Source organism: Hyperolius riggenbachi, chromosome 5, assembly GCF_040937935.1.
Source record: "Hyperolius riggenbachi isolate aHypRig1 chromosome 5, aHypRig1.pri, whole genome shotgun sequence".
Lineage (NCBI taxonomy): Eukaryota > Metazoa > Chordata > Amphibia > Anura > Hyperoliidae > Hyperolius > Hyperolius riggenbachi.
In genome coordinates this window covers 315,609,268-315,635,532 of record NC_090650.1, presented here as the reverse complement: position 1 = coordinate 315,635,532, position 26,265 = coordinate 315,609,268, and the positions used below count along the sequence as shown (strand labels likewise).

The following is a 26,265-nucleotide window of genomic DNA, read 5'->3' as shown; positions in this document are numbered from 1 at the left end:
TATCGGTTACTAGCAGTCAGATGTTCAGTAATGACAGCCAATTAGAGGAGCCCGTCCTGCCCACTAGTGGCAGAGCAGCTGCAGAAGAGAGATCTCATCACTCACACAGTCCCCCATAGTACTTACATTAGGTCGATTTCCAAAAGCAGCATAGAACGGTTGTTGGTTTGCGCCAAACAAATTTTTAATGTCATTAAGGCATTCTATCTTGAATCTCTCAGGTTTCTTTTCAATGACTTCCCTAAAATTGAAATTTAATATTTACTTCTTCTGTACAAAACCAAAAGAATTAAGTCAATGTGGTCATATTAAAAACATAAATAAATAAATATATACACATACATATACAAAGGTTTAGGCTAGATAGGAACTGAAGAGCGTAAGTCTTTCCATTGCTACACTCTCTTAACATGACAAGCCGCCAATTTTGTCAGAAGATCTCAAATTCATTAAAGAACAAAATATATATAACTGATATGAGCACTGATGATGTAGACTTTTTTTTTTGCAGTTTGCAGCCAGCTAATACAGCTAACACTAATCTCAAAACTGGTGTTCTTTAACTGCTACAGTATAGTCGCTGGTATAGTTGCTATAAGCAAATCTATAAAAGTATTTTAAAAGACTGAAATTAATACTGGTGAACAGATTGTTAATAAAGCACAGACCCCTTTAGGGGGAGCAACTGAACCAATATAGCTAATAAAAAAATTGGGAGGAAACAACTTCTCAAAGCGCATGATAATTTATTGATATCCAAAGTATACAAGAAAAACCCCTATACCCAACTCCCTCCCCCCTAAAAACAATGCCTACTTCAAGAGGAGCACTCCTAGCATACACTCACTCCACATCCATGCACACACTGTCCTGGCCAGGAACTAAATTGATGAGACTTGCTGGGAACAACGTGACCAATGGACTGCACAGTTCCTCGTGTGAGAACAAATCCTCCAAAAACAGCACCGCTGAGCACCAGCTTTGTTCAATGCTACTCAGAAAGACAACTCTTCACGTGAATCCTGCTTCTTATTGCTACATACAAAGTAAGTTAGCTTGTTTCTGTGCTTGACACAGCGTGATTGTATGCTTCTTACTTCAATCAATGTCCATTTGAATCAACGCTGTCAGACAGCACTCACCAAATCTTCGTTTCCCATGTCCCTCCACGTTAGGAATCCAGTCAGGCTTATATCCACGGCGTCCCACGGTATATGCTGCCACACTTAACTGGTGATGCGGATCATGGGGTCTTCTCTGGCCGGCCAGGTTTATCTGCATGAACGGGTGAGAAGACGCCGTACTTCCATGCGCTCTCCTAGACGGCTTGTAACCACGCCTGCATACGCGTTACGCCCACAGCGTCACGTGGGCTTCCTCTTGTATACTTTGGATATCAATAAATTATCATGCACTTTGAGAAGTTGTTTCCTCCCAATTTTTGTATTTTAAAAGACTGTTATACTGACATACTCACTATGCTCTGCACCCAATCATGAGATGCTCTGAAATAACTTCCTGTCAGGAAGTAATGAGTGGGAGTGGCTAAGGTGAAAAGAAAAATGGGACATCCCACTAGTGTGTCCGCAGCATTCCCATAGATGTGCACACTTACCCGTGTAATAAACTGTCTGTGCACTTAACATACAATTGCATTCTATTTTGTGATGCTTCACACTGCTTTGTAACACTTAAAGGGCAAATGAAGCGAGAAGGATATGGAGGCTGACATATTTATTTCCTTTTAAACTATACCAGATGCCTGGCCGACCTGCTGATCTATTTGGCTGCAGTAGTGTCTGAATCACACCAGAAACAAGCATGTAGATAATCTTGTCAGATTTGACAATGTCAGAAACACCTGACCTGCTGCATGCTTGTTCAGGGTCTATGGCTAGAAGTATTAGAGGCAAAGGATCTAAGGATTTAAATGACCATAGGTTAGTGCTGCACAAGTCATCTTGCAATTGAATGTTATTAAAAGACAATTTTTCCATTTGGATCTGCAGCCAGCTAAAAATTTCCGAAATAATTTGCTCTTCTTTGAAGCCTTATGCTGGGTATACACGGTACGTTTCTGTACCGTGTATCGACCAGCTGATCCGGCCAGCTGATAATATTTAGCTGGCCCGATCATGCCGCTCGACCTGGGCCCGCTAAATTCCCGCCGGCGGACAATGGCAGGGAATCAAGCGGCTGATAAGGACCGCCGACGGGGCCGGGCGGGAATCGATCCGGCTAATCGGCCGCCGGATCGACCAGTCTATGCCCAGCATTAGAGACAGTGCTGTTTGTTCTCTGACAAGTGTGCTATTGCTTTGAGCCTGTCCACAAACTTGCCTAGTTACAATAGTTAGGCTGCTTTCACACTGCGTATGTTGCGTTCTGACATAATGGCCAATATAATCACATTGTCTCATACGTGCACATCAGCGGTGGGGCAGTTTTCATCAGAATAACGTGCAGCATGCTGTGTGATTACCGGACAATGTGCTCATTCAACAGTTGCAGTGAAGCATACTTCTATGTACCGTAGGCATCACATTTCTAACGTCTGATGCAACTTTAAAACACCTTAGCCATCCAATGACAATGCAATGTGTATAGTGCAAAAGCTGCCTATGCAGCACAAGCAGGAGGCTTGTTCTACCTTCTCAACACCTGAACTAATCACAATGACGGGCAGAAAACTTCCACACTCCTATCAGTTTCTGTTAGAAGCACTGGAGAATGCTTCTGTTTTATATGCACACAAACAACATAACCAAGCTGAAAAAGGTTTGCAATTAATAATCCATGCAATACACATAGGCAAACTAAACAATAAATGTGGAATTTCCTTTGAAGGGAAGGTTCAGGGACTCTGAAAAAAAAAATAAAAAAATCCATATCCACTTACCTGGGGCTTCCTCCAGCCCGTGGCAGGCAGGAGGTGCCCTCGGCGCTGCTCCGCAGGCTCTCGGTGGTCTCCGGTGGCCGACCCGACCTGGCCAGGCTTCTTCTGCGCTTCACGGCGGCGCGCTGACGTCATCGGACGTCCTTCGGGCTGTAGTGCACAGGCTCAGAACTGAGCCTGCGCAGTTCAGCCCGGAGGACGTTCGATGACGTCAGCGCGCCGGCGTGAAGCGCAGAATGGAGCGCAGAAGAAGCCCGGCCTGGCCAGGTGGGGTCGGCCACCGGGAGCCTGCGGAGCGGCGCCGAGGGCACCTCCTGCCTGCCACGGGCTGGAGGAAGCCCCAGGTAAGTGGATATGGATTTTTATTTTTTTCAGAGTCCCTGAACCTTCCCTTTAAAAATAAGCATTAAGGGAAACATGTTTAAGCAGTACACAATGCATGTACTCAATTTATTCACAGCAGTTATGACCTGACATTTGGCTACATTCAGCATCTACTGTATTGATGAGCTAATTTGCATTTGACCTTCTGGGAAACATAGGATACTTTTTTGTACTTCGAGTGATAAGTAGGTTTCTATATTTAGCAGATTTCTATTTGTGCTGCAGCTGTGAATACAGTTGGAGAAGGGAGGCGGAGTTGTATAGGAGGCAGCAGAAAAGTGCATAGTGCATACCTGTGGAATGCAGAGAAGAGGCTGCTGGGAGATAACATAAGTGGCCCTCTAGGCAGGATGGTTCCTTTATCATTCACCCAGTGCAAATAGCCTCTAGTCATATCTGCCATACCAATAGCACGTGCTGAACAGTACAGAAACTTGTACCCATTTCTGAAAGACAGAAGAAAACAAAACAATGTATTTTAAGGCTCACACTGACTTTCAATACATAAAGGGATTGTTTCGGATAACAGCTTAACAATCGATCACTGTTCCTCATCACTAATGAACTTTTCAATGACCACCTGAAAACATTTTTGATTTTTGCCTGAAACAAATCGTTAATTAACCTAAGAGATCAGAATTTTGCGTTTATACCATTTCTTTCAAATTTAGATCACAATAGTAGTTACATCTCTTATAGATTTCAGTATTTGCAACATTAGACAGCATGGAAATATAGCGGCTAACACGCTTGCCTTGCATTACTGGGGTCTGAATCTTGGCCAGGGCACTATCTGCAAGCAGATAAGTTTACGCAGAACTCTCTAGTTTCCTAATACAGCCCACAAGCATACTGAATATTATACCCCCCCTCTAAAAAAAAAATAAAAAAAATAAACTTATACCAGGCATATACGCATCAATTTTTATGTCTATTTGATCACTTTGATTTGCTGGAAATGCATCACTCCAACATATCTGATCAACTTGACTGGCAAAAAGTGTGATGAGACATGCTAGTAAATCTTGTGATAAGCAGATGGGAGGGAGTGCTAGAGAACTGACTGGCATATAGCTTTACACTATACCCGAGCACTACAATGCTAGCAATTTGAGCTGATGCTCAATAGATGTGTGGCACTATCCGATCAATATCCAATCAGGGAGGGATAAACAAACCATGTACGTCTAGCTATAGGTAGGGGATTTAGACTATGAAAACAAAAGGATTAGACTAGGAATAGTCAATGAGATGCAAATAATTTTGAAATGATCCAGCATTATGCATATTATGTATGTGAATTTATTTAGCTTGAAAACGATCCAATCAAATTCTGCCGAGGTAAAATTCAATTTGTCCATTTTCAAGCTACATAAATTTGCATACAAAATTTGCATAATCCTGCAACAACCTGAAATTATTTGCTTCCCATTGACAATCCCTACATTAGACAGTGAGCTTCTAAGGGTCAGTTAGTGACAGGGCTATATTATGGTTGCTGTGGAAGATGTCAGTGCTATAGAATAATAATATTAATTTGGATTCGAAGATCTGATCCTAAGAGAAACACACTAGATAGAAGGCGTTATATTTTGAAAGTACAGTACATCTTGTTACAAGCAAGACTTGCTGACACTGTCCAAATAACTACACGAGACACTGCAGGCTTCTCTTGAAGGATTCCTTTTAATAGAAAGCAAGATGGAATGTGTATCTTGTGGTATGATCTCATGCTGCTTGACACCGATCCATTATGATTCATCAAGTCACTTAATGTCCGCAATGACTAAAAGCATCTGATGGCTCAGTTAACAGCAGGTGATATCACTCAGTACACGGTTGTTCCCCTTTCTTCTTAACTGTAATATCTTACATGACTCAAATGGCCCAGTAGCCATGACACTAACAACAAACACTCTGTGCTACCATCTAAACAAACTGTGCAGACACACTATCATATGCATATGGAATATTGTGATTGTGCATTCCTGCAAGTAGGATACATACTCATGTATGGAGTGGTACAGTTTGGCTATGCCTTGATGTGTCCAGTCTTTACCGAACTGAGGAAGAATTTGGCCCAGGGCATCAGACCTAAAAACAAATAATTACACACAAATTACACACAAAGTTGCTTCAAGTTTAAAACAAATTGCAGATGTAACACTTTTTTTAAATGGGTAATTATAAAGTTTGTCAATCGCACTGGACAATAGACTCCAAATCTGTTAAACGAAAAATATAAAAAACAAAAAATTGAGATTACACCCATATGCTAGGTACACACCATACAATTTTCTGTTATGCTGGGAATACACGTTTTTCGCGTTCGATTCTCCACGCGATCTATTAGCCATTCGATTCTCTGCTCATCGATTCTCTTATCTTCTGCTCGTTTATCTTATCTTTTTTCCATTCACTTCTCTGAGAAATCGAGTGGAACAGAATCGAGCGGAGAATCTGACATGTCGGATTTTATCTATCGAAGGCATCTATCGGAACGATTCTCCGCAAAAACGTAATGTGTATTCCCAGCATTACATTTACCTGCCAGATAGCCAATTTCCAACATGTTGGAAATTATCTATCTAACCATCTATCTGCCTAGTAATTAGGCATTGTTCTACACAGCAGGAGATAACCAGAAGACAATGCACCAGAGATAATGACCAGTCTCTACAGAAAATAATCTAACAGAAAATCTAACAGAAAATTGTATGGTGTGTACTTGGCATTAAAGTGGAACTGAAGATTAGAATAAAACAAACAGTGTCACTTACCTGGGGTTTCCCACAGCACCCAGCAGCCATCCTGTCCCGCGCCGCTCCTGCACCATCCTCTATTCCCTCACCGCCAGCTGGTTCCATTACAGTCGACTTGTAAGTCAAAGGCAACTGAGTTGCACCTCCCAAGTCACGCGTATCCTTCTTTGCATTACCATCCACTGCAGGATGGTAACACACAGAAAGATACGAGTGGCCTGCGCCACGCAGGCGACTTACAATTCAACGGTGATGAAACTAGCTGGCGGTGGGAGAATTGAGGATCGTGCAGGTCTGGTGTGGAACAGAATGACTGCTGGGGGCCTGGGGAAGCCCCAGGTAAGTGCAACGGTTTGTTTTACTCTAATCTTCAGTTCTGCTTTAAATGCACACTTGGTTGATGCTCCTTTAGATTTAAAGGGCAACTGTAAGGAGAGGGTGTTTGAGGATGCCATATTTCATTTCCTTTAAAACAAAACCAGTTGCTTGGCTACCCTGCTGATCCACTGCCTCTAATAATTTTAGCCATAGACCCTGAACAAGCATGCAGTAGATCAGGCGTTTCTGACATTGTCAGATCTGACAAGATTAGCTGCATGCTTGTTTCTAGTGTTATTCAGACACTGCTGCAGCCAAATAGATCAGCAGGGCATAGCTTAAAAGTCTCAATTCTCTTTAACCTATATTTATATTAAGCCCCATAAGCACAGCTAAACCGCCGCTATCCCACGGCAAAACGAGGGGTAAATACCCCCCAAATCCCCCTGAAAAATCCACGACTTTCTTGGTCGTGGATTTTGTTCTTCCTGGAGGCAGAGCTATGAGCTGCAGCTCTGCCTCAAGCGTGGCAATCGCCGCACGGATCTCCGCCTCTCTCCCGCCCCTCTCTGTGAAGGCAGATGAGAGGGGCGGGGGAGAGGCGTCGATCAGCGGGGACTGACGCGCTTGAGGCAGAGCTTATGGCTGTAGCTCTGCCTCGAGCAGGAAGCGCTCCCTGGAGGTAGGAGAGGGGGTTATAAACCCCTCGTTTTGCCGCGGGATAGCGGCGGTTTAGCTGTGCTTATGGGGCTTAATATGAATATAGGTTAAAAAAAGAGAATGGAGACTCGGTTCAGAGTCTTTTTAAAAGGAAATATGGCAACCTCCATATTCTTCTCACTTCAGTTTCCCTTTCATTTCAGCACTCGCTCTTCTTGGGTGGGAGTCTATCAGCATGACACATCTCGAGTTGGCAATATTTGTACTAGATTGGTGTGTGGGCCATTTCTGTTAAGAAAATTATTTTTGTTGAATTGGATGTTCCGATCTCCCTGTCAAGAGTCTTATTTTCCTCAAGGTGGCTATTATCTTTGGAAGTCAACGTTTTTTAGATCAGACTCATTCATAGGCACCAGCTGAAATTCCAACTAGGGTCCTGAGCACATGGTTGCAATGCTGCTCTATTTTCACCAATGTGGCTCAGTGTACACTACACAGGGACATCAGACACTGTACACACTGCACTGTCTATGATGGGCACACTGACACACCGAGTAATCAGTCATGCTAATTCTAAAATGAACTGTCCAGCATCAGCATTTTGACAGAAGGGCTTTATTGCTGGTTTTCAATGAATTATCAGCTGATTACATGATTCCCTTGCAGAACTCCAGCTGTCAGTAAAATGTTTCACAGTAAAGTCTGCTGTCAGATTGATCATATTTGACATCAGCTTAATTAAAGGACATCCGAGGTGACATGTGACGTAATGAGATACACATGTGTATGTACTGTGCCAAGCACACAAACAACTATGCTGTGTTCCTTTTTCTGCCTAAAACAGTTAAATATTAGGTATGAAAGTGACAGTTTCTGTCTGGGTCGGGACTGGGTCAGACTACAGCAGATCTCTCACTGATGAAGAATTACAGCCATAAAACTTTTTTTCCTGGCAGTAACTGGCTTCTAAGAGCAGGGAAGAGATAAAAAGGGTCAATCGTTCATAGATTTTAGCTCTGGCATGCGTCAATGAATGTGTCATTGAGCAGAGACAATTAAACCATAAGAACTTAAAAAGTAGGTTTACATTTAAAATAAAACCATGATGCCTTAAAAAAAGTCTAGGAGGAGGAGGAGGATAGATACTATTCTTTATCTCATCAATTTATTTTCACCTCGGATGTCCTTTAAACAAATGATCAACTACTCTCAATTGGAAAGAACAAAGCATTGGTGACTGGTTATTTAGCGCCACTTTACCTAGATTTTAGCAGAAATCTTAAGGTGCTCATTAATGAATGGTACAATATTTTCCTCAGATGTGATCATTCTATCAGTTTTACGAAAGGTAATTATCGATTGTTCTGAATTGGGCACTTCCTCTCTTCAGATATGGTCGTAAAATCCAACAATCCGATTGACTAAATCCTGTATTCTAGTCGACCGCAGAATCGTTTCAGGTTGATCTTCTCCACTTATAGCTTGGCTTTCTGCACAACTGGATTGTAAAAATCTAATCGAATTAATGATTGAATCGGAGGAAAATATTGTACTGTTAATGGACCCCTTTACTTAGGGACTTGCTGCACCCTCTTGCTTTTGCCATTGATAACCATTAAAAAACTATACTGCCACTGATCCCCATAGGTTTCCTCTGCCCCACCCCCTCACTCCCAATTGGTTAAATGTTCTACTGTCCCATCAGTGTTTCAGCCAGAGATTGACGAAGTTTATTAATTGGCTTCAAGAGAGACAAGCGATTACCAGCAGATTTAAGGATTAAGTCCCGTGGAAATCTCAAAAGAAATAACCTTTAATTACAAGCAGTAAAATAATGAAATTCCCAATTTCCATCCAGCAGTACAAGCAATTACTGAAATACACATCTCAAAGCAATTTCCCACAAACCAACGATGGCCAACTGCAGACAGATTTACTCATGTATGAGTAGGGACATTACATTCACTGCCATATCCCACTGGCTTAAACCACACAATTTCATTGAAGTAGTGGAAAATGTTCCTGCAGTGAATAATTGGTGTGTGGGAAGTGATGACTGGACGCCTTTAGAGACTCAGAGCTGTGAAACCCTCATTTACAGGATATATATACATGAACTCCTAAACTACAGTAAGAGAAAGTGAATCCAGCTTTCCCTGCAAGGAAAAATAAAGAAAAGTAAATGAAGCTCACTTAGTAATTGTTCCATCAATGTCAGAAATAATGATCTTATCATTCCAGTTCCACAGATAAATGGTTCCTTCACATCGACATGTTCCCTGATACTGGGTTGTAATACTAAACATAATGTCATTGGGACCTTCTCGCAGCTTCAGCTTTTCCTGGAATAAAGAAAATAAACAATGTTCATATGTGTTCTAATGAGTCACTCTACATGGTATCTGCTAATGTATTATAAACTGAGATCATTTACAAGTCAGCAGCAATCAGTTAAAAGCGAGATTGTCAGCCACAAAATCAAATTCCATTTACCCACTGCTCTGTGTTATATGTATTTTTTTACTGGGATAGTATGGCTGTCCCTGCTGCATATGGCAGGCCTGCGTGTATCTGAATAGAGAATGCATGATTTCAGATACAATATTAATTGCTGAATGTTTAGCGGTACACAAAAATGTTTTGCAAGTCCCAGGTGATTTGGGGCAGGGCCAACCTGCCAGATCTGTAGAACGCTGCGTAATATGTTGGCGCTTTATAAATACAATAAATAAATAAATAAACCCCCAGTCTGTGTGTGTTAGTCCAAGTTCAGCAAGCAGTCACATTTATTATTCACAATTAACTAGAGCACCACTGATAATATAGAAACAAGTTATATTTGTGGCCTTCCAGTATAACCATCTCCCAGTGGAATTTCACAAGGAACACACCCAGAGTGGGCAACCAGGAAGCTTCATGGAACTGATGAGCTCTGCAGTAACCACAATCTTCTACAAAGCGGAATCATGTGCATTAGTAAAGACCACCCAGAACTTAACCACACTGGGTGGAGTTCTGTTTTCACTGTCAAAAAAGCACGAATAGATAAATGTACTGAATATGCACATACTATAATCGTCACCCTTATTGATCCTGCATGCCAGATCACTAAATGATGTACACGTGTTAGATACACATGCAACACCTTACAGAATGCACATCTTATGTGTTTGAGGCTTAATTGAAAGTGTTTGTTTCGCTCAAAATAACTGGCACTAATGGTTTGGTGCGAAAATAGAGTGTATAAAAGTCCCCTAACATCAGTGGTCTCCCCATTTTCAGAAGTCAGCCTAGGCAGAAATTCCTAGACAATACTGTAGTTCTCCCAGCAGAGCCCTTCCCACTCATCCTCCTACCTCTCTTTTCCATCAAATACAACATGCTGTTCGGGTGGGAGCAGAGCAAGATTTCTGAAGATAAATTACAACTCAAAAATGATCAACGACAATTGTTTCAGGCGACACAAACAAAACATGTGAACACCGCTTACAGAAAATGCAGAAGTAGCACCAGGTCATGTTTCCATGCATATGACCCCATTGCAGAAATAAGTTAGAGGTTTATCCACTGCATTTCTATTAAAGAGCAGCTGTTTATTATGGTGTGCAAAAGTTATTATTGCTCAACTGTTGCAGTCCTGAAGTAAAAGATAAAGACTGTAAAGTGAGCACACGCAGCAGCAGAGGTTTTAATAGAGTAGCGTAAATAAATGTACAGCTATGTCCCCTGTATCCGGCACAGGTGAGGATTGCCTGATGCGTGTACTTGCCAGTTGCTTGAGCAACCGTCTGAAAAAGCAGAAAAATGTCCCACACCCCCATCCAGCAGAAAATGCTTCCCAAGCCTTCAGGGACAGTCGTCTACCTATTCTGTAGCTCCTAGCAGCTTTCTGCTTTTTCAGCCAGTTGCTCACATGTATCCAGCATCAAGCAAACCTTGCCAGAGGCTCGCTACCCTACAACCCCCCAAAGCCCTGTCCACATAATACCCCTCAGGCATGCCAGAGTACCGGATAACAGGGACTTTGCTGTACTTCTATGCCCCAAAAGCCAGGTCTGTTACCAAGTCCCTTCCTAAAAAAAAGCCTAGGCATTTTTCTGACCTTGCAAGTCATAGATGGGTGGAAGATGCATCTTAGAATGGCTTAGTAGGTGTGGCCTGAGAGGTATTGTGCGCCTATGCCTCTCAACCAGCCTATCACAGAGAGGGAAGGTAAAGAGCTGGGGAGTGGAGTGGCAACCACAGTTTTCACAGTGACTGTTACAGTACGGGACCTTCTAAAGCCATAACAGTCAATTTTGCAGATGCCTAAAGACTTAAATAAATGAAACATGGAGGGTAAACAATGTATGCTTCATCCTTATATCATGTTACTTTTCCAAATAAGGTAAGTAAATGATATAGGAATCCTCTCTGCAAGTAGGATTTAGTTCAAGGCGACACTCAGTGTGCCTATGGGGAAAATGGTCTCTATTAATCTGCAACAGCCAATAAAGTTTCTCTACAGAATGTGATAATGAACTGCAAAATGTGTTGGTAACAAGGTTTAAATTATTCCCTTTGGTAGATAAAGCCCAACATGAAACCTATTTGGGTTTCCAAGAATACTTGGTTGCAAGTCAACAGGGAAAGCTTTTTTGTTTCTTCATCTGGATAGGGAAAGAATGCCTAGTAAAATCATTTATCAGAACATCTTCCAGCATTCGAGTCGGATGCTCTGCTTTCCCAGCCAGCACAGCCACAGAAGTCATTTCCCAGTGCTTCAGATTCCGTCCCGTCAGTGTGAGCAGCTTCCCTGAGGAGTACTGCACAAATTATAAAGTCAAGCTCTGCATACAAGTCATCTCTCAGAGAAACAAGAGATGTGTTTTCTCAGCTATCCCCAGGGTTGGCTCCGCTTACACAGCACATGAATTTTGTTTGTGAATTTCAGTTTGTGTTCAAATAACTTATTCACTATGAATTATGCGCAAACTGAACATTGTCAGAACATAGCTGAGACGCTGCTACTTTTTATATTATTGAAGAATACTCAATGTCCAAAAACCGTCTACTCAAGTAACCATTCACACTCCTTGCAGACATGTACATCCATGCTCAAACAACGAAACATGTTTGTCTTCCATGTCCTAGGCTGATGGTTCTGCAGGGCAACTTGATCGTTCTACCTGACAAACTAAAACCCTAACTACTCTCATGCCTGCACAGGCACAGAAGGGCAATATATGGGGAGCAGCAGAGCTCATTTTTTGGAGTTACAGCCTACCCTGTTGCACTCAGCACGATTTCACAGGATCAAGGTCATTGACCACCAATGCAGGTTGGGTTTCATTTGGGAACGCACTGCTATTAAAGAAGTGCATAAACACACATTGGTCACTTATACAATTAGTGGGCCCTTACTAGAGGGATATCTTGACCATTAATAACAATAACATTTCTAAATGCAGTTAGGTCATACTGGAAGCAAATGTTGACCACCACAAGTACATGAGAGCTCTGGCTGGTGAAGAAGTGAGTTAGGATTAAACAGGCCTTTGATTCAAACAGTTTATCAATGGAGAAAAAGGGCACAATGGTCACTAACTCATTTGGGGTCTTTTATTAGAAAAGCCTCTTTGCAGATACAAGGGGCTTGATTCACAAAGCCGTGCTAACTGTTAGCACGCTGGTGAAAATCCCATTATCACACCTAAACTGAGTTTAGGCGTGATAAAATAAACTTGCGCGTAAAGTTTTACGCGCGCAAAGCCATTACACCCTATGTGACGTTTCGCGCGCACCAGATATTGCACGCGCAAAACTTTGTGTTTTTCCCTCAAAGCGGTGCTAACCTACTTAGTGCAATGCTTATCACGCCCAAAAGTCTTTAGGCGTGCTAACTAGGTTAGCACCGCTTTGTGAATCAAGCCCAAGCTGTTATTTCAGGTGGAATAAAAAAAAAAAAAAATACTAGCCATCGAAGCAAGAGCCAGGGATAAAATGGCACACTCCTCATTAATGCAAGTTAAGGTCCATACCCATGGAACAACGTAATATTAATGTAATTGCCGGAAACAGTGAACAACGGATCAGTCTGATAACGGCGGGTCTTGGCAGTTGTGCACAGTTGCTTCATGACAATCACTAAAGTTCCATCATGTCGGATCCTTAGCGATGCCCGGCTCCATTCTTTTTGCAGCTACACCTACAGGAAACCCCCACTTGGCAACATACATGGCGTCAGGCAGAGGCTGATGATGCGATGTGGCTGCTCTGTTGTCCAGCAGGGATCGGTATCTGCTCCCTGGGCAACAGAGTTCAAAAGAACATTGCTAGAGGAGTATGTAGCTTAAGTGTTTTTATGGTGGCATAGATGAATAACCCTCACCATCAATAAGAATGGAGTTACTGACACCATAGTGTAAGAGACCAGATTTACTACTGCAGGCTCTCATTCGGTATCAGCTGGTTTGTGCATGGTTTATGGGGTTAGAATTTCATTGGTGGGATTGACCCCACAAATATTTTTAACTCTCCCCTCCTCTGAAAGTAAACTAACCAGTGTGCAAATCAGGATTAAGGAGTGGTATTACATATACAGCTAATGTAGAGTAGCTTCTGGGTTGGGCAGCAGCAGCGACAATTTGCTATGGGTACCGACACAGTAATGGGTGATGAACACCTTGCAAAAAAACAGAGACAATGGGAGCCCAATAGCGCAATATGTCACTTGGTTTTTCAGAGGAAGAACTTATATTAAGATATGTACTCACAAAGGTAGGTTGTGTGAGAGGCAACCAACATCATGAAGCAGGTGGACAACACAAACCCGTCTCCACTCTGGTACCTCCAGGGATGGATGGATGCAAGGTGGCAGCACTCTTGGAAAAAAGAAGGAGCTAGTACTACCAGTGGCTGTCAGCCACTGCAGACTGTTACTTCCTCCCCTATCTGAAGGAAGGTGGAGCTAGCACAACACGAGTAAAGAGGAACCCAGGATCAGATAAAACTAGGTTAAAACCCATAAAATTGAAAAAAAAAAATAGAGGTGGCTTACCTTTCAGGACAACACAGTTATAGGTAAAAGTGCTAATAAAATTCACTTTTTCCCATAACTGTGCTGAGGGGAAAGCCACCTCCATTTTTTTCAATTTGATGCGTATTTAACCTAGCTTTATCTGATCCTGGGTGCCCCTCTACCCTTGACGTACTTTGCTATGGAGCTCTGCAATTTCTGTGTTACTACTCTGTACAGGTGACCAGACTGATAATCTATGCCTAAAATAGATAGTTTGAATCTAGTGGATGTCTCTGGTAGACTGATTTAGAGAAGGACTATGCTGTTAATGATGAAATAAAGCAACAACTGTCATGCTGTCATGACTCCAACTTAAAGATTTTTTTTTTTTTTTATTTATTTTTTTTTTTTGTATATCGTGAGGAGGGTCACTGTTATTAAAGGATACCAGAGCCAAATGACGTTGCAGATGCCAACCGCTCCCCCCGTTCCCCTCCCTTGGCAGCTAATTGCCCTCCCCCCGACAGCCTATTCTGGATCGCTGGAGTCGGGCATTAGTGCCCAGACGCTGCCCCAGATGTGCACATCCTACAGCATGCCCGTTTTGTAATGTCATGCGCAGTGCGCTCGCGGACGTGCACTGTAGGATGCGCGCAGCCGGGACAGCACCTGCGCACTGCTGCCTGACTCTGGTGAGCCAGAAGAGGCTGCCAGGAGGTATTCAGCTGCCAAAGGAGGGGGCGGAGGAGAACAGAGGAAGCGGTATGCATCAAGACAGCTCCCTGTACATGCCTGCTCCCCCAGTTTCTTCTACTTCATTCGGCTCTGGAATCCTTTAATGTTTTTATTGCTTTTTATGTCTTTTTGGGTCTACAATGGACAGACTTTATAACTTTTTGTACTGGTTCCAAAAAAAGTACTGTAAGTAGAAAGTGCAATAAAAGTGGTCACACACACCTGTCTGCCACCAAATCAACCATCAGTTAGATTCCTTTCTGATCAAATCTGAGAGGGATCTATTGACTGCCCGCATACTGCAGCTATTAAGCATTAAATGTATTGGAAATTGTCCTAACTCTGCCAGTTATGTGTCTATCCCTTGGCATAATGTATAGAAAATTTAAAAATTAAGTTTTGGCTGGCATTCAGCTTCAAGTCCAATTAAATTCAGAGCTCGACCTGGACTCCAGCAGCATACAGCACGGGCAGTAAATCACGAAGCAGCCACACATCATGCAGCTGTCCAACACTATTGTCAACCCCTCTAATCACTTCTCTGTTATTTAATGCATACTTTCCATGTGAGCTGCAATGGCTGAGTAGTATACTGTACACTGGGGGACAATAATGAATGGGAATGTGTTGTAGAAACTGACAGTAGCAACCTGATACCCAGGAGGAGCTTAAAGCAGCCCATACACTCAGCCGATTTTCTGGCCGACCGATCGATCCCGATCGATCGATCGATTGATCGATTGCAAATCGGTTGGCCAATCGACCGATCGATGGCCGATTTCGATCGATTTCGATGGATTTCCATCGAACTTGCAGGGTGGAAAATTTAGGTCGATCTGAAGAGATTGCTTATCAGTTTGCATTGGCCTTAATGGAAATCTGATGGCAAAAAAATGCCATCAGATCGAATTTCAATAGATTTCAAACTGAAATCTGTTGGAATTCTATCCTGGTAAAAAATGTTCTAAAAACGCATCAGATAGATCATCAGATGCATTTCTTATCTATCTGCTGCCAATCTGACGAGTGTATGGGCACCTTTACGCTATCACAGGGAGGGCAGGCAACCGGTCCCTCGTATTACATTATACTTTATGCTTTCTTTTATAATCTGTAGAAAATTACAGGCCCTATAGGCTCTCTCTGCCAGCTGCATGGAAGGATATTGTAAACGTTATGTCCTTGGTTTACTGTATACAAAAAGTTATACATACTGTATAACATAATAGGAAAAAAAACCATGGACAAAAAAAACCTATGTAATCAGTAAATGAAAGCCATTAAGAGAAAATAAAAAGTTGTTACATGCTAACCACAGCTTAAAAGAAGCCTAAACAGAGAGGAAAAATGGAAGGGATCTTTACACTCCTTAAAAAATACTAATTGTCTTACTGCTGTACTGATCCTTAACCTACATTACTTTAAGCTCCTGACCCAGAACCTCTGACTCTACTGGCTGCATGTTTGATTCAACTGTGTGACTCTGTGCAAAGCCTTGTATATGCTGTCAATTAAAGAGGAACTCCAGTGAAAATAATGTACCGGTAATAAAACAAGTGCTTCATTTTAACAATAATTATGCATAAACGATTTAGTCAGTTTTTGCCCACTGTAAAATCTTTCCTCTACCTGATTTACATTCTGACATTTATCACATGGTGACATTTTTACTGCTGGAAGGTGATGTCAGTGGAAGGTGATGCTGCGTGCTTTTCTTGGCAGTTGAACCCAGCTGTAAACAGCTGTTATTTCCCACAATGCAATGAGGTTCATAGACAGGAAACTGTCAGGACCATGGTCCTGACATCACACTGTGGGAGGGGGTTTCACCTCAATATCAGCCATACAGAGCCCCCTGATGATCCATTCGTGAAGAGGTAAATATTTCTCATGGGAAAGGGGGTATCAGCTACTGATTAGGATGAAGTTCATTTCTTGGTCACAGTTTCTTTTTAAAGTCACCCTTGAACATCACTGCCACTGCAAGGAACCAGCACTGTAGAAACACGCTGTTTGGCTATAGCCAAGCAGTGTGTACTGCTCACTGGAAAGGGACGGAAGGACAGAGGAGCAGCAGATGAGTGAGCGTGCCCAGAAGTAAAGGAGAATTACACTAGTTCTAGCTTGCTAGTGTAGAGGGAATGCACTTGCCTTTGGAGTGTTTGCCTGCATGATTTTTGGTGGGATCGTGTTCTGTTCCCAATGGTTGTTACCGCAATCATGGCGAGTGGAAAAACAATGTTGTGCAATCACAAAAGCAGCGTGATTGCGTGCAAGCTTGCAAATGGAAAAGCAGCCTATGGCTGGTAAGCGATGGGACAGGATCTTTAAATGTGCTGTCAACCATTCCAGCACACATTTAAAAACCAAAAAGCACTTCCGATGGTCTTATCTGATGCTCTTCCTATTAGGTACAAGCTACCAGAGTTATCCCAGTAGCCTAATTTTCGCTGCAGTTCCCCTTTAAGTTTGAGTCAGAATTGGTGCCTAACGTTCAGAGGAACTCACCATTGCAGAATTCACTACAAATTATTTATTGTACCACATAGCGCTTGAGGATAATGTAACACCATCTGTCAGAAGAATTCATCTACACTATGACAAGGTGTCCATTAAATCCACCAAAATGCCTGAAAACAATGGCGGTTTCTGGAATGTACAAGTCAAATTCAACTGATGTGAGCTGACCCCACACGCGCTGTTCATAGAAAGACCACCTGCAACACTGCCTAGCTGAAATAATTCCTCACAGAGAAGTGGACAAACTAAATACTCAGAACTGACATCAGAGACTGGTAGATAGTTTTATAGGGAAAACCTATTGGAGAAGATTACTGCCACAGATAGGAATACCACGTAAGTGTATTAGTACTTTTTATACAGAAATGTCTTATTTTTTTGTTCTATATATGATACCAAAGCAAGATATTAACTGTTTAACTGCATCAGGTTTATTTTTTTACACATTTTTTGACTGAAGATAAAATATTTACATGTTCTCACATCAAAAAAAGGGGGGGGATCCTTTCCAAGGAGTGTACACATTTTCCACACAACTGTATACCTGTCTGCACTTCAAACATGTGAAATACCTGACAAACTAAAACGCATTGAGTCATTCAATATCTCATCCACTAGAAATGGCTGTGGCAGCAGTGATGTGCAGCTAGACAAGGACATGGCTTCATATCGTCTCTTTTCTCTTACCACCCCCTCACACACAACACACCTGGCTAACATTGAAGCTCAACAGCTGTTTATGGTTTTACAAGGCAGTCACATATACCACTGCATATGATCTCAACTGATGAGTAAATCATCATACATTTAAAACAGATACTGGAACAGCTGCTAGGGTTATCAGACATGTGTCCACTGTGGCCTTACCTCAAAGTTACAGATTACAGACACTTACTCATTTCAGACACTATTGCAAACTTTCCTGAAGTGGAAGGAAGCCCAGGTTATTACGGAATATCATCTAAGCGATGCTGTATTCAACAGCACACTCTACCTTCTAGTAATGGAAGGTGGAATGTGAAAACTCTGCCTCGAGGCTCCAAAACTTTTGCTTCTGTGTAATAAATAAGTTGATCACCACTGCATGGTAACTACTGCTATATTGCTTGATGCTTATTATGATATAATGATTTGTGTGTGTAGTACAGCTAAGAAATAAAACATAAGGAGCAGAGACAAAAGTCTAATATGGTTTCCAATACAGGCAAGTGATAAGAAACTGCAGTTAGCTATGCAAAAGAGCCAATGAGCGCCACGACTTTCAAAGTCGCAGAGAGCTCTGTCTTCTGAAGCTTGGTATCTCAACTGTCAGTCACTGTATTTTTTTTCTCTCCAGAGGACAGGTCAATAGTTCACTGGCCTGCTCTGTAATAATATTTAGAATGCTGAGTAGTGTGTAAACTGCAAATATTAGAGAATGATTGAATGTAATTAAAAAAAAAAAAAAAACAGTATATAACAAAATAAAAATATGAGAATATTTTCGTTGCTACTAATGGTCTAGTAATTATCACTTCAGTGGCTCTTTAACCCTTAGACTGCCACAAAAGTTTAAACTGCGCAACAGATGAGCAATAATAATTAGCCAATAACAAGGCAAAGGCCTTTAAAACCAAGGCATTGTCACCAGTCCCTACAATATTTAGCCATTCCAACTTGGTCTCAGATACAGTATGTGTCAAGATCGGTCCAATTAAAATCACCATACCTCTGTGTCAATAATAAATGCATATGAATATGGTGTGCTGCTGGAGCAATGCAAGGTGCAGTAGAGAATGACAATCAGGATATACAGTAGAGACCCATTATAGTAAATTCCAAGGGACGGGGAAAAGTGGTTTACTAAATCAGAAATTGTAAGGCCAAGGCTGACATCTATTCTCCCTCCCTGTGTAGTACAGTAATGTGTGCCCACCCCCATGTATATAGGAAAAAAGGCTGTCAATAACATACAGAATGAGTACCAAGAACCACCACAGAAGGAAAGGAAAACGGATCAGTGATCAAAGCAGGAGGGGCTGAGAGGCTGCTTTTATACATGTGCGATGAACCCTTGGCAAAGGAGCCTGCCACGTGCCACAGGATCACCGCACAAATCTGCACTTCATATGACCCTGCGAAGAGTGTGCCCTCAGGGTCATATGCATAGGCCCACCCCCATTCAGTGACATACTTCCTCCTGGACAGGAAGTACATTGCCAGAATTCCCGTTGGTCCACACATACGCACCACACCGCGCTCCGTCATTAACACTGTGTTGCGGTACGCACGGATAATTTTGCAGTAGGTAAGCGCAGATTTAACTACTTCCATCGGAGCTCATCGCATAGCATTAAGTAGGAAAGTCTGACTTTTACTGAGGCATCTACCACTTGAAGTGCAAAAGCTTTCCGCAATGCCATAGTGTAAAAGGGCCCTCAAAAGACTGCTGGAGATGAAATCAGTGTACAAAAAGATATGCCAAAGTTAGGGAAAGCTTACCAAAGTATTGGATCAGAGGGACGCCGAGGTGTCGAAGACGCCGAGGTGTTAGCACTTGCCACACTAGTCCTATAGGTGGTATGTGTTTCGCATCCATATGCCATGGACATCCAATCGCTTTTTATTGCAAAACTACTTCCGCCTGCAGCGAACATCTATAGGCATTTTTGAGTCCTCATATTTCTTTGCCACAGACATCTACAGTAAGTGGTGTTTAGTACAAAATTTTGGCTCAGTGCCAACTCTCTACTTTACTTGAGCTATGCAAATAATTCTATGTTAATGCAGAAATATGCAAATGTTATTGCAAATGTATGCATCTTGAATATAGTCTAGTGAAATACTTTTATTGCAATAAAATCTCAAATTTATTTGCACTTTAATAACAATCCTGACTAATGTGGACTTTGGTACATGTAGATTTGGGTAAGACATTTAATTAACACAATATAAACGTGGCTGGCACTGGCGTGTGGCTTTTGTAAAAAAAAAAAAAAAATAGCTGTCAGTCTAAAGGTTAAACCACCTATACTCTGAACATCATGACCAAGACAGAGGAGTACAAAATATCATGTTATCATGTGCAGAGGCTATGTTCCCTACAGGACAAGCCTGAACATATGATCTCACAAGATTACTGCATACTGGTCAGCAACGTTGGGGAGTCTAACCTTGAAAATATTCAGAATAAGTGGCATAGTGACCTGGGTAAAATTTTGGAACCAGAAGACTGGGAAAAATCTTTTGTTCTCGCACATAAATCCTCCCCTTCCATCCTAGCCCAGGAGAGGAACTATACAATTTTCAGCAAGTGGTACAGAGATCCCCAAACCATACATAAATTTGACCCACAGACTCCCGAGACTTGCTGGAGATGCTCACGCCAATTAGGTACCTACTTTCATACTTGGTGGACATGTGAGGACATTCAGCCATTTTGGAAACAGGTTTTCAAGCTACACGAATTACTGTACCTTTCATCCCTTCCATTTATTCCGGAAATAGCCCTCCTATCGATTTTATAAGGATCACTTAAAAATATAAAAAAATCCATATTCCGATTCATTCTGATATGCGCTAGATTGCTGGTCACCAGATATTGGAAACGCTCTGGACGCCCCTCGGGGAGGGAGCGGTTTCAGGAAATAAATCATTTAACGAGACTTGATGATTTAATGCTTTCGGCCCAATCTAAACAGGATGCCTGGTCTCACAGATGGGCAACCTGGATTGACTTTAGAGATACGGATAAAGCTAGGGAGTTTTGTATTGAAGTCTAATCCCAGGTGAGATACTCAATCTCCCCAACCCATGTGCTCTTTGCATTTTCCTAAGCCCTTTCACCCATACGGGATCTAGGGTGACTTCATATTTCAGACCATACTTGGTGGTTTCCATTCCCCCCCCCGTCCCATCCCCCCACCCCTTCCCCTCCTCCTTCCCTTCCTTCTGCCCCCCCCCCTCCCCTCCCTCTTGTTATAAGATATAAAAGGGAATCGGCTGCACTATGGTTCATCTGTCTTACTGTGTTATCACTAAGTCTACCATATTTCTACGCTACTGTTTACTGACATGCATAGTGTGTTCCAATGTTGTTGCAAGTATATATGTGTTGACCAGTTGTAATTATTTTTGCTGTATCCCATAATAAAAATACATTTTTCTAAATAAATAAATAAATAAATCATGTGCAACGGTGCGTCGCTCAGACAGGCTATATGTAAACACAGGGGTTTAACCCTTTCTGTGCTCCCAGCAAACCAGGAAGTAACTACACTTCAGCATCTCTGAAGGAGCTCTGTAAACTGTAACAAGGATTTTTCTGTAAAAGGTTATTATGCCTTTGCTTATCTTTTAGAGCAGAGATCAAGTGCTGGGTTTAGGTCTACTATAAGTGTATCAACAGCAGCAGCAGCTTAATAGTAGGTGGTCAAGAAGGGCATAGCTATCCTATGTGATGTCTGTAGGTAGCCCTAGCCTTGCTATATACCGACATGGCTATGGAGTAGTAGACAGTGAGAAAAATCTTTTCACACATTACACACACGACACCACCGCTGCAACCTTCTCTCTAACATGCTCAGCAGGTGTATGCAGCACACCTGTGGTAAAAGCTTACTTACCCATTCTCCACAAAAGAAGGCACATTTGCTCAGACTTTCATTAGAAAAATCTTTTTTTTGCAATTTGTGATCTGTACACATACCAGGATGGATTCTGTATTGCCCTATAAATCCCTCATCTCTCGAGGTAAAGTGGACATGGCACCAGAAAAAAACATGAGGAACATTTTACTAAGCAGAATCCAGCTAATCTTCCCATATGGATACAGTGACACGACTTCTACACTTAAAGATAAATCCCCAACTACAATTCCATATGTTGTGACTGAAAATCAGATCTTTACTTCATAGACCACAATCCATGTTTTTCTTTGATATATAGGAGCTGATCTGTGTAGTAAGGCTTTCCTCTTTACGTTCCCCAGCATCTGCTGGCCATACACCTAACTGCATGTGCAAAAGGGGGTTTATTTATGAATTTTTAAAATCATCTTGATATCTCCAGGTTTCTTTCTCAAGTCTGAAGCACATTAAAAGAATTGCTATGGCTAAAGGATGTGTATCTTACTGAAAGGGGAACTGCAACAAAGAAACGTAAGAAGCCCCCTGGACTTTCAAAGAAATCACAATATATTAGTAATTATTTCCACATACAAGTCTGATATACTTTTATCCTTGTGGTTTGGTATGAATGCTCAATACGAAAAAAGGGGCTCTTTAAGGCTTCTTACACACTAAGACGTTGCGTTAGGTGCTATGTTAAGGTCGCATAACGTGCACCTAACGCAACGCATGGTGGTGGTGGCAGAGGACGTTAGCAAAGAGTCGCTTTAAGCGGCTTTTTGATGCGTCCGTGATGCGTACTATAGTACGCATGCGCTGGTGGAGACCAGCCAGTGACGTCAGCACACTGCAGTGAATATTAATTAGCCATGTGGCTAATCACTGCGCCTGTGCAAGCAGGCTAACGCGGCAAAGCCGCTCTAACGCCGTAGCATGCTGCACTTTAGATTGACGTGCAGCGTTACAATGTAACGCAACGTGGACACTGAACAGCACATTGCAGTTACATTGCTGTGCGTTGGGGAGCGTTACAGGCTGCACTAACGCGCGCCTGTAACCTCTCACTGTGAAAGCAGTCTTAACCTCCTTGCCGGTTCAATTCCTCTGGCAAGGAGGCAGCGCAGGAGTTTTTTTTTTTTTATCATGTAGCGAGCCTAGGGCTCGCTACATGATAGCCGCTGAGTGGCGGCATCCCCCCACCCACTCCGATCGCCTTCGGCGATCAGAGTAAGCAGGAAATCCCGTTCAGAACGGGATTTCCTGCAGGGGGTGCGACTCGGCGCGGCGGATTGGGGCAGATCGGCAGCGAGCGGAAGTTACAAGCAGCTAGCAAAGTGCTAGCTGCTTGTAACAAAAAAAAAATTATGCAAATCGGCCCAGCGGGGCCTGAGAAATCCTCCTGCGCAGGCTACCCCGAACTGAGTTCGGGATAACCGGCAAGGAGGTTAAGGAAGTTTCTAAAAAAAAAATGTAAGAACTAAGCATTGGTTACAGTGACACGAGAAAAGGAAAGAAGACCCGGTTTCATTTCTAAGACTTTACATATTAGGACACAATACAGTACAAGATGAGCTAAGCAATTTCTAAAAATGATTAAAAGAGGAACTGTAGCAAAAAGTGGGAAAAATCAATCAATACATTGCAAAGAAAAAAAAAAAAAAAGAAAGAAATCAAGAAGTTATTGATATTTGCCATGTAATTTGTTCATATTGTTTAATCCACAATCAGCCTGCATGAAATCATCATTAATACTGGCAGACATAAAAAAAAAAAAACCAGACAGCACCAACTGCCATTGGCCTCAATTCACTAAGCTTATCTCCTGTCTTTAATAACTCTTCTAGAGTTGTTACCATGGTGATAAGGCATGTAGTATTCAGGAAACATTTTACCTCAGGCAAGCCTAAAGTTAACTCTTCTGTCTAAGTTAACTCTCCAATCCTTAAAATAACTCCAGAGTTAAAGACAGGTGTGTGAAAATAACTACAGAGGAGGTAAATTAACTACAGAGGGTAAATTAACTACAGAGAGGGTAAATTAACTACAGAGGAGGTAACTTAAGGAATGAAGAGATAAGATTACTCTCTCACTGTGTGGAGGTAAGTTTTCTCTTGCCTTATTATCTCCAGCATGATCTTAGTGAATTGAGGCCATTATCTATAACCACACCCACCAACAATGCGATAAGCTAAGTTTTTTTTTTATAGATATACATATGCACAGAGAGATATTGTTACTTAGCAGTTGGAACCAGCCGTTATTTCCCACAATGCAACAAGGCTCCAACAGTGTGGTGTCAGGACCTAGGTCCTGACATCACACTATGGGAGTGGTTTCATCACAATGTCAGCCATACAGACCCCTCTGATGATCTATTCGAGAAAAGTTAAAGATTTCTCATGGGATAGGGGGTATAAGCTACTGATTGGAATGAAGTTCAATTCTTGGTTACAATTCCTCTTTAAATCTAATGGCAGGTGTCGAACAAATAAGATTCCACCATGTTAATTTTTTTTTTACAAAAATAAACTGAACACCGGTATAATATTGCTCTAAACACCTTTGAATTAAATGAAGCAATGATACGTACTATTTGCTCTGTGGACAAGCGCAGGGTTTTACGGTAAGTGGTACTTCCATGACTTGGTTGCTCCACAGGAGCAGCTTCAAGTTGTATCTGCTTCAGCTCCATTGAATCTTCATCACTCGATGAATTGTCTTCAGCAGGTGGTCTAGTAAAATGCATAACATTAGTCAACAGTTACTCCCAAATATGCACTTACAATATTCATTCTACCTAGCACATCAAGGTTGCAATTCAATAACCCTGAGTAGGAACACTGGCCATAAGGAAGCCTCCATGTTTAGTGTGCCATTTCCTTAGTGCTGGTGTGTAGTGGATATCACTGATGCCTTGTAGTTCAGATGCCACACCTATAGAGTTATAGAAATGTAAATAGAATAATGTGATTAGTACTGCCTCGGTTTTCTAGGTCTGATGGCTATAAGCGGAAGTACAAGCATTTAAAGTATTTCTGCATTTCCCAACTAGTCACTGGATACCAACACATAAAAATAAATAAAGAAATAAGCATTGCATGATCTATACTTTCAAAATACTTTTTTTAAAGATTGCAAAAGAGTTTTTTGCAATTATAAAGCATGTGTGCCAGGCCCAGAATATAAATAACCTTTAAGATTGTATTCCCACATTGTATTAATAAGCACATCTTTCCAGGCAAAACCCAGTTCACCTTCTCAACAACGACGCCAAAATAAAGTGAAATTCAGATGAAATGGAAGATAATCTGATCAATCTCAAATTAACCAAGTAGAGGGGAAAAAACACACACGAGATACGTCTGTGAAAGTAAAACTGAAGCAATTTTTGATGGCAAAATTAGGTGCTTTAAAAAGGCACACATACCTGGCCATGGCAATCCTGTGGCTGTGTCGTGTGTGTGCCCGTAATACGGGGAAGGAAATGACCAGTAAGAAGTAAAAAAGTTGCGGCCATCTTTGAATAGAAAAACACCAAACTTTGGAGGAGAGGCGTTGCAGCGACAGTAACGTAAGCAAATAGCATCTCCTCGCCCAACTGTAAAGATTGAGGTTTTTTTTATGATATTTATTTTTTGGTACAGATTAGCTTTAATCTTAGGAACATCTGGCTGGCAAACTGGCATCAAAAGCATCAGCATAAAGCTGGCCATACACTGGCCCGATTTACAGCCGTTTCGACAGCAGATTCGATCACTGGGTTCGAATCTGCTGCCAATCAATCGCGCTACACGCCGAATTTCGATCCATTTCGTCCGATCCCGTCGATCGCGCCGTGCGGAAAATAACCGTCGAGCGCCCGCGGGTAAAGAGCGCATCGCTAGCGGCGTTCGAGTGCCCGATGACCGACGCAATAGAGCCGCATACATTACCTGCTCCGCCGGCGCAACTGCCCCCGCTCGTCTCCGCTCTTCTTCTCCGCTCTGGTCTCCGGCATGCCTTCACTTATTCCTGCCCGGCAGGAAGTTTAAACAGTAGAGGGCGCTCTACTGTTTAAACTTCCTGCCGGGCAAGAAGAAGTGAAGCATGCTGGAGCCGGAGACCAAAGCGGAGACGGAGAAGAAGAGCGGAGAGAGACCCGGGAGTCGTGCCGGCGGAGCAGGTAATGTATGCGGGGGGGGGGGGGGCGGCAGCAGCACCACCACCACAACAGATTGTGAACGGTTTCAGGCTGAAATCGGTTCACAACCTGTTTGCAGTAAAGGTAGCCATACGATCCCTCTCTGATCAGATTCGATCAGATAGGGATCTGTCTGTTGGTCGAATCTGATGGCAAATCGACCAGTGTATGGCCACCTTTATTGAGGCACATAAGCGATTTAC

At 42.2% G+C, this 26,265-nt stretch overlaps 1 protein-coding gene across 2 annotated transcripts in view; it reads right to left on the bottom strand.

Annotated features, from left to right (window-relative positions):
• The window catches only part of LPIN2 (lipin 2), a 127,980-nt gene that overhangs the window by 7,873 nt on the left and 93,842 nt on the right, over nucleotides 1-26,265 (bottom strand). For both annotated transcript variants that reach the window (XM_068237220.1, XM_068237219.1), the window contains exons 14-18: nucleotides 24,473-24,614; nucleotides 9,214-9,362; nucleotides 5,288-5,374; nucleotides 3,574-3,726; nucleotides 127-241 (exon numbers count right to left, since the gene is read on the bottom strand). In XM_068237220.1, the coding sequence (XP_068093321.1) occupies nucleotides 127-241; nucleotides 3,574-3,726; nucleotides 5,288-5,374; nucleotides 9,214-9,362; nucleotides 24,473-24,614 (646 nt within the window). The remainder of the gene's footprint in view (nucleotides 1-126; nucleotides 242-3,573; nucleotides 3,727-5,287; nucleotides 5,375-9,213; nucleotides 9,363-24,472; nucleotides 24,615-26,265) is intronic.